This window comes from Danio rerio, chromosome 12 (assembly GCF_052040795.2).
Source record: "Danio rerio strain M-AB ecotype USA chromosome 12, GRCz13ab, whole genome shotgun sequence".
Taxonomy (NCBI): domain Eukaryota; kingdom Metazoa; phylum Chordata; class Actinopteri; order Cypriniformes; family Danionidae; genus Danio; species Danio rerio.
Window position 1 is genome coordinate 5050661 of NC_141032.1, and position 9340 is coordinate 5060000.

The 9340-nt window shown below is 37.4% G+C and overlaps 1 protein-coding gene across 4 annotated transcripts in view; it reads right to left on the reverse strand.

The window, feature by feature from the left end:
• The window catches only part of trpm4b.2 (transient receptor potential cation channel, subfamily M, member 4b, transient receptor potential cation channel, subfamily M, member 4b, tandem duplicate 2), a 47976-nt gene extending 39193 nt beyond the window's left edge, over positions 1-8783 (reverse strand). For 3 of the 4 annotated variants that reach the window (XR_015503617.1, XR_015503616.1, XR_015503618.1), the window contains exons 1-3: positions 8623-8783; positions 5130-5191; positions 2559-2736 (exon numbers count right to left, since the gene is read on the reverse strand). Coding sequence is in view for 1 of the 4 variants with exons in the window: in NM_001282153.1 (NP_001269082.1) it covers positions 2559-2736; positions 5130-5191; positions 8623-8676 (294 nt within the window). In the remaining 3 variants the exon portion in view is untranslated. The remainder of the gene's footprint in view (positions 1-2558; positions 2737-5129; positions 5192-8622) is intronic. The other variant, NM_001282153.1, reaches the window with a different exon arrangement.
• Positions 8784-9340: the final 557 nt, after the last annotated feature.

Consider the following 9340-nt stretch of genomic DNA (forward strand, 5'->3'; position numbering starts at 1 on the left):
CCAGGACTAGCGGGATTTCAATGAATTGCAGTTTAAGTTACTTCCGTATCCGCTTCACCAGGGGGAGCAGGAAGTTGCCGCTTGTTCTGAAAGCTGCTGTTTTTTTCAGCAGTGTGAATAATGCACAGGTAGTCCGCTTTTTAGGGCTTCATTAAAAAATTATTAAACTATTACAGTTTAAAACAACGTGTTGTGTCTAATTTTATGTTTTGTGGCAAGTAGCCATGTAATAAGCGGGATAAAGTACATCCAAGATAGTACTCCAGATAGTAGTCCAGACTTATACAACTGTTCTCTACTTCTGCTGATAAGCCTGTCAGGGTTTATTCTTCGACAACAACCTCCTGGATGTGCTTCATCTTTAACTTCAAGTTTTAACTAGGGATGCTCCTTTCGGTTAATTTTGCTAACAGACAACCGCCGCTCATTAATCGGTTATTAACGGTTAACTGGTCAGATTACTATAAATTTTATATTAAACAAATTGACAGGTCTATTTTGTATCTGACACATTAAATATTGCATTTTAAAATACTGATTTATTTTTATATGCCAGCATATAAATAATAGAACAATACGACAGAGCATTTTCACACACCTGCAGTGTTTAGCACAGAAGAACAGAATAAACTAAATAAAATGAATAAAATAAACAGGACTGCCCTAAATTATTTACACTTAAATAATTAATTTTTATTACAAAACGAAAATACTGACTGATTCTTTTTAATAATCGGCATAGGCTGTTTTTTTCCAATCATGTTTTTTCTTCCGTCAAATAAAAATCGCTTCCTCAAATCACTCGCTCCACGGAAAATGTGCATTTATTTAATGCCCCGCTGTTATTATTATAATCACAAACCCTTTTACATTTTTAATAGAAATCATTATTTTAAAGATTATGTCTTGACATGTGGTTTCCTCTATCTCCCTCGCGGTTCAAGTGCGCGCTGCGTGATGAAAAGACAACAATACGTGCACATATGTCGACTTTTTGTAAACAGTTTTGTTGTTTAAATATGATATTGCATTAATGTGCATACATGCTTTATAAGCTGTAAAATAAAAGGTAAAGCCTATGTGTTGCGTTTATGACGCAGATCCAGGTCAACATAAGCGCTGGTTAGCATCAACACGTCTGTATCAAACAGCCATATTCTTCTTCCATTTTGCTTCTTTGGCAAATGTGTCTGTAGGCACGGGTTATACGTTATCGTCCCGCAAGTTAAATATGTCTTGCAGTTGAACAAGGGGCCGAAAACAAGGCGCATCTCACTGCCTTTATGTTGACAAGGAAAAAAGAAGGGAAGAAGCGCAGCGGGTCCTCTTATGAAACGACTGGATCAGCTGGGAATCGATTATGCAAAAGTGTTGCTGTCTGTGTTGTTACAATTGTAATATTTAATAATATTGTGATAATCAAGATTTGTACATTCATACAGCTCTGGATAACTTAAAACAGCAATTAGACCTTCAGAGCGGTGTAGCGTCTTGAAGTAAAGCGAAACGGCTATAAACTCCAGCAAGATAGAGTCATTATATACAGAGCCATATACCTTTATCTATAAATAAAATATAACTATAGAAACTGTGTTCATCTTAACTGAAAGCTTCTGCGTGTTTGCTGGCCTCACGCATCGTGCACCTGTCAGTCAGTCAGTCAGTCAGTCAGCACGTAACGCCAAAGGATTAAACAGATAGCGCACAGCACTATCCGGTTACAGAAAAGCTTCTGCTGTTATAATCCACTTACCTTTTAAAACGTTTAATGCGATTATAATTCGCTATTAAAAACAACAACAATGACTGAATGTTTTGAATGGGTAATGTAGCCGTGGAGGGATGCATTTTGGTCCCCGCCAATGAAGAATGAATGCAGCGGAAACCAAGCTCTTCAAAACTTCTCTGTAGTTGTCTTGACAACACAAACTGCTGCTCTGGGATGAGCCGCGTGCAAAAGATGCCCCTCTTAACGCAAAGGCGCATTCAATCGGCTCCTTAAGCAGCCAAACTAAAAGAATATAAAATAATAATTTTAATCGATTAACTGATAGCATTAATCGGTTACAAACGCACCATTTGGGTTAACAGTTAATCGATTATTTTGAGCATCCCTAGTTTTAACATTAACCACTTGTGTTTGGGTTAGTTTGACAACAAATCCCCACTACCCAACATCATTATACAGCACTGAAGAACCAGGATGAACATTTAAACCTACTCTGTGTTTATCTAACAGAAAAAAAAGGGTGAGTAAATTATGGACTGTTTTTTCATTGTCATTCCCTCAAGTAAATCATTTTAATAATTATAAAGACAAGTGGTGTAAAAAAAATCTGGGAATGAATTCTGAATTATATATAAAGAGTTTATCATGCAATAGAAAATGTTGTTCTATAAATGCCAAATTTTACTCAAATCAATTTAGCTGTTTTTTTTTATTAAATGTAATAATTGCATTATTTTCTCCTCAGAATTAAACATTCATAAAATATGATTCAATTAATTCATAAATTGTAAATTATAATATAACTGTTTTGGCACTGATGTGAACTTACGTAGCTGTCTCTTTTCCTACTGTTATTGAAGTCCAATTCTCCATAAGCGTCAGTGGGCTGTTCAGAGGAGTGCTGAGTGCTGAACCACTGACTGACCACTGCTGTGCTGAAGTTATCGCCCAGTGCCACTGATGGGTGATGGTCTCGTGCCGCCCCGCACTGACACAGACCTCCGTTACTACAAAACCACATGCAATGTAAAGTATATTTATTAAAATAACTCAAAAACATACAGTCAAAAGGCAGGTAATATAACCCGGAAACATAACAGGAAGCATAAACAAACATAAATTTGAAAACTGACAAACACTGACTGAAACAAAAGGACTTAAAGGTCTGCCATGAAAGTTCAAATTGTCCTTTTTTCCTCTATCATGACATACACCATATCTACTGTACCTGGAACAGCCCTGAAATGAGAAAAAAATAAATGCAGGACAGTGCAGGATTTCGCCCTTTGGGAACCAACTGGATTGTTGGAAGATGAGTGTTGCTAACTAAATGAAAGACAAATAAAGATATTCAGAGCAGAAACGAGACACCACCCACTGATAGCTCCGCCCTAAATGGCTGATAGCTCTGCCCTAAAGGACTGATAGCTCCGCCCTAAAAGACTGATAGACCCACCCTAAATGGCTGATAGCTCCGCCCTAAATGACTAATAGCTGCACTCTAAAGGACTGATAGCTCCAACCTAAAAGACATATAGCCCCACCCTAAAGGACTGATAGCTCTGCCCTAAATAATTGATAGCTCCACCCAAAAGGACTGATAGCTCCGCCCTAAAAGACTTATAGCCCCACCCTAAATGGCTGATAGCTCCACCCTAAAGGACTGATAGCTCTGCCCTAAATAATTGTTAGCTCCGCCCTAAAGGACTGATAGCTCCACCCTAAAAGACTGATAGCCCCACCCTAAATGGCTGATAGCTCCACCCTAAAGGATTGATGGCTCCTCCCTAAATGACTGATAGCTCTGCCCGAAATGACTGATAGCTCCGCCCTAAAGACTGATAGCCTCACCCTAAATGGCTGAAAGCTCCACCCTAAAGTATTGATAGCTCCGCCCTAAATGACTTATTTAATTTTTTTAAACCCATTTTAAGGACAAAATTATTAGCCCCTTTAAGCTATATATTTTGTCGATAGTTTACAGAACAAACCATCGTTGTACAATAACTTGACTAATTACCCTAACCTGCCTAGTTAACCTAATTACCCTAGTTAAGCCTTTAAATGTCACTTTAAGCTGTATAGAAGTGTCTTGAAAAATATCTAGTCAAATATTATTTACTGTCATCATGACAAAGATAAAATAAATCAGTTATTAGAAATGAGTTATTAAAACTATTATGATTAAAAATGTGCTGAAAAAAATCTCCGCTAAACAGAAATTGGGGAAAAAATAAACAGGGGGACGAATAATTCTGACTTCAACTGTATACTTACTTTCCCTCTCTTTGTTATAGTTTTACAAAAAAGAAAGATACCAAGAAGAAGTCAGTAAAGTTACCCACACTGTTTCTGCTGTTCTTCCGCTACCTGTTAAACTTTTAGTAACGCAACAATTGGTTGGGGCAATGATAATAAAAGTTATTATTATTCTATCATAAATATTTAAATGTCAAAATGCTCATTTAAACAGCCGCAGATATATTTCAGCAGTTGTGTGAAGCAAAATACGTGCTGATTTGTGACAGGTAATGCTTGAATTATAAACATCACGTCTGTTGTCCTGAGACGCACCAATTACATCACTTTTTTCCTGTGCTTGAATGTTAAAACGGGCCTACCATAAATTGTCAGTCACTAAAATGGCCCCCCGCTAATTTGAGTTTGAGACCCCTGCTATAGAGCATTTGATTGGTCAGAAAATTTGGTCAGAAGCTATGAGGCGATGCCAAAATATCTTCTAAATGCAGATTCTGTCACTGTTTTAGAGCACACTGGCTTATATATTCTAAAAAATGACATTCAATTTCACTGGACCTTTAAATGTTCTACAATGTGGAAGATCTGAAGGTGAATAAATGCTTAATGTATATTGCTGTTGGTAAATAAATTACTTGTAAGATTTTCATCATATCACCTTCTTGTAATAGTGTTAAATATTCATGGTTACAAAAACAAAATGGCGACACAGTGGCTCTTAGGACTGTCGCCTCACGGCAAGAAGGTCGCTGGATCGAGTTCCACCTGGGTCAGTTGCTATTTCTGTGTGGAGTTTGCGTGTTCCCCTCGTGTTGGTGTGAGTTTCTTGAGAGCTCCGGTTTTCCACACAAAGACCTATGACATGTGCTATGGGTGAATCAAATAAAATAAATTGGGTGTAGTGTGTGTGTGTGTGAATGAGTGTGTATGGGTGTTTCTCATTGCTAAGTTGCAGCTGGAAGGGCATCCGCTGTGTAAAACACATGCTGGTTAAGTTAGCGGTTCATTCCGCTGTGGCAATCCCTGATGAATAAAGAGACTAAGCCGAAGATGAATGAATGAACAACAACTAAATATCCCCATGATTTTTTCTCACAATCAAGCAGTCCTAAACAAGAAAATCTGAAAGCCAAGATCTTACCTGAAGGAGTCCTCCACAAACGTTGTGCACAATCTCTTCTTGAAGAAAGTTGGAATCCAGCTCTAAAATCAACACAATTGAGTTTTAATTCAATGTAAACATGATGCACTGTACACTCTCACTATATCTCCAAGATATAGCGGTAGCAATCATTAAAGATGCTATTGGAGATTGATATATATGGCTGATTCCAGCGTTATGGATGACATTTGCAGAAAAATTCAAAACAAAAACAAAAAATTCGCAGAGAAAGTATACGTTAACATTGTGTTGAATCATCTGTTTATATTTTCCAAAGCAACTAACCACAGAGTTATGGGATCAAAAAAATTCAATCTGTGAACATTTTTATACTTTAAATGAGGAAAATAAACAAGCGTTATGGATGTGACAAAAAAAAGTCTGCGAGTTTACAGTATACAACATATTTTGTAGAAATTCTGTGAATTAAACAGCACAACCCAAAATAAATAATGCTCAACAAAAAGGATAAGAGTTGACTCTTTATTAGGGATGTAACGGTATTGTAAATACCGTCATACCGCAATATTAATTTTTTTCGATATTACCGTAGTCGCATGACTCGGTAAAACTATAGGTCTTCTGAGAAAATTTGCTCAGGCGAATGAAGCGAACGGGAGGTAGCGAAAACTACATTTCCCATCAGCCCATGCTTGACCATCAGCCCTTGCGGTCTGTTGTCGCTACAGATCCAGTAATGCGGAAATGGAGTGTGCTGCTAGAAGCGGGCATCAAAAAGAGCTGGAAAACTCTAAAGCGGGTGTTGTCGGCGCGCGCGTACTGAATAGCGGTGTTGTCGCGCGAGTTCTTATCAGCTGTGTTGTCGCGCGCGTACTGAATAGCGGTGTTGTCGCGCGAGTTCTTATCAGCTGTGTTGTCGCGCGCGTACTGAATAGCGGTGTTGTCGCGCGAGTTCTTACCAGCTGTGTTGTCGCACGCGTACTGAATAGCGGTGTTGTCAGCACACTGTTCAGATTGATGCAGACATGAGACCTCTATCTTACACATGGTTTGTCCTCCCAAGTGGGGGAAAGACAATGCACAACGTTACCCACTGCTGTCAACCTGGGCCAAGTCATATCTCTCTTGTCCCAGAAACCTCAGTCCCAAATGAGAGGGTTTTTTTCTGTTGCAGGGGACATTGTAAATGCCCAGAGATACCAGCTTTTACCAGATTATATTTATATGATAATTTTCCTTTAAACCCATCTCTATCTAAGTGAGTGAGTGATTAAATGTTGAATGTGATGAGTTTTCAACAATAGTAAATTGAAACTTTATTTTTTTACATGGTTTAATATTTTTTTGTTATTAAAATTGAAGTTCCTGTTTCAAAGCTTACAGATAGATGGCTAATTTGTATGTCATTGACACTTTTGGCACTTTTTTGGAGTATTTTCATGAGTTTTGTTTTTTCCTGTAAATGATTCAATAAATACCGTACCGTGACGTTCATACCGAGGTATTACCGTACCGTGAAATTCTGATACCGTTACATCCCTACTCTTTATAGAACAAAACTGATTGATTTTATTTTATTTTGACATATTTGCATTTTTGAGGGAAAAGCTTTGTTATGGATGTGACACTTTTTCGTTATGGATGTGATGGATGTGAAATTGCCATTTGTTTGACTTTGTTAAATCAAATATAATAGTTTGAAAACATTGACAGAGACATTTTTAAGTATTTTTAAAGTACTGTAAAACACTTGCCTGTGCAAAAAATGTAGAAACGGTTTCGCTATTTTGGCGAAAACATTTTTCTTTTCATGGCAAGGTTGACATTTTCATGGAATTGCTCACATATATAGATTGATTGATATATATATATATATATATATATATATAGATATATAGATTGATAGATAATATATTTATAAATGATACATTTTAATACAAGCATTATTGTGCTGTCAAGTAAAATATTAAATTGTTTATGGAAAGCATCGTCAATGCACCATGATGCATTGAGATATCGAATTAAAGCGAATCGATGGCATGCTGATCTTAACCCAACCGTGAGACAAGTGTAGGTTCACACCCCTATCTGACAGTGTGTGCCTTTGAAATCATCTTCATTATTAATGTCAAAACACTACAAATGTAAAGCTGCGAAAGGATTTCAGATATCTTAAATAGTGTTGCCATGGCAACAACTCAAACTTTTAAACCATTTTCAGACGCTTTAGAGGCTCAAAATTTCATTAAACTACAAATCAGATATAGACATGGGTGTGGTCGAAGCACTTGCTACTGGCACGTTTGTTTTTTGTTGTTGGTGTTTTTTAGGGTTGCTCAAAAACAAAGACTACCAGAGTGTTTGATGTTTGTGCCCACGGTGCATTGTTTTCCTGAAGCCAGCGCCAGTGGCAGTTCCACTGGGGATTAGGCCCCGCAATGCTGCTTGCAGCTTTAATTTCGTAATTTCTTCTCAACCCTTCCCCATTCATAAGGACAGCAGGAAAAACCAGTTCACTCTTTACTGAATCACTTACTTATGACCAGGGACATTTATTGCTATCACTTCACAGAATTTCGTACAAAATCTGCAGATTTATGCAGAATCTTTTAGAGAGTACAGTAGTATGAAAATGAAAAAACTTTTAAACTTTTATTTAATAAGAATCATTATTTAAATTAGAATCCAGTAAGAACCACTTCTTTGGAAAACAAAGTCTGTCATTTGATATATCTACTGAAAAAAAAATGAAAATATTTATTTACAAACTGTATTGTTCATAGACAATGTTCAATTTTATTACTGAAATTAATATAAATAAATGAATAAATATGTAAATAAATAGATTTAACCAAAATCTGTGGATATCTGCAGATTTCTGGTCTGCTCATGATGACTTGTTTAGACCATGAATTGTGGGTTTTTAATTCAGTTTAATTGTTAGTGTTTGGTCACAAACTTTATTAATGCACAGTACAATGGGCTACTGATGTTAAACATGTCTTCAGATGAATATATAGGAGGTTAGAAAGAAATTACATATGGACTTCACACTTAAAAAAAAGTAAAACCGAATCCAACTCAACTCAGCTGTCCATGACTAAAGACTTCAAAGCTCAAATAGATTTCTTTTTACATTCAGTTCTAAGCATCAATACAATTTTTAATAAAAGTATTAAGATTGCAATTGGCTGTTTTTAACTAAATAAACAGCACATATTAACACAAACACGTCATTAACTGTTCATTAACCGCAGTAAATATGCCTGTAGTAATTAATGTACTGTAACATGAACGCTATAGTTAACAAAGCGTGGTCTGTAATAACAAGCTAGCTGTCTCTATAAAGAAGCAGAAAGCAGCACATGACAAACAAGCACATGCACAGCCTTGCATTTTGGTATGTTGTTTTGAGAAACTCCCAGAAGTCTTCCTCGTTGCCAACAATAAATCGAAACAAGAAGCTTCGGCAAAGTTGAAGCGGCTGTAATCAGTTTTCTGTCAGACTTACTAGATCTTTCGGCATCACGGCCACTCCGCCCTCCTCAATGTCCTTCTCGTTCATGGTGGTGGTTTTAGGATCTTATCAATTCCCTGTTTGTTGTGAGTTTTCAGTTCACGGTGCTCTGTGTGTGTGCGGTACAGCCATAACAGCCGGGAAGGAGGAACTGCGGGCCGCTGGAGACTCTCTGCGAGTCAGGTGTGCTCAGCGCTGGGTGTGGCGGTTGGAGAGGCACGTGAGAACGGAACAAGGCGAGACGGTAAACTGAGTGGAGTTTGCCTCAAGCACATGTACGCTAGAAGTTTGTGTGTGTGTGTGTGTGTGTGTCTGTGTGTGTGTGTGTGTGTGTGTGTGTGTGTGTGTGTGTGTGTGTGTGTGTGTGTGTGTGTGTGTGTGTGTGTGTTTAACATATCAGGACAGGTGCATTGGGTAACACTTTACAAAAAGGTTGTTTTAGTTCATGTTAATTAATGCATTTACTAACATAAACAATGATCAATACATTCATTACAGTACTTGTTCATGTTAGTTATGAAAATAAGGTTGTTCATTATTAATTCACTCATGGTGCAATGATGTGTGAATTTATTGAACTTAATTAATTTATTGTGTTTGGCCATACACAATCATGTTCCATACACAATCGCTTCACAATCATGAGGGGGGTCTCTCCCTCACCACCACAAGTGTGCAGCATCCACTTGGATGATGCAACGGCAGCCACAGA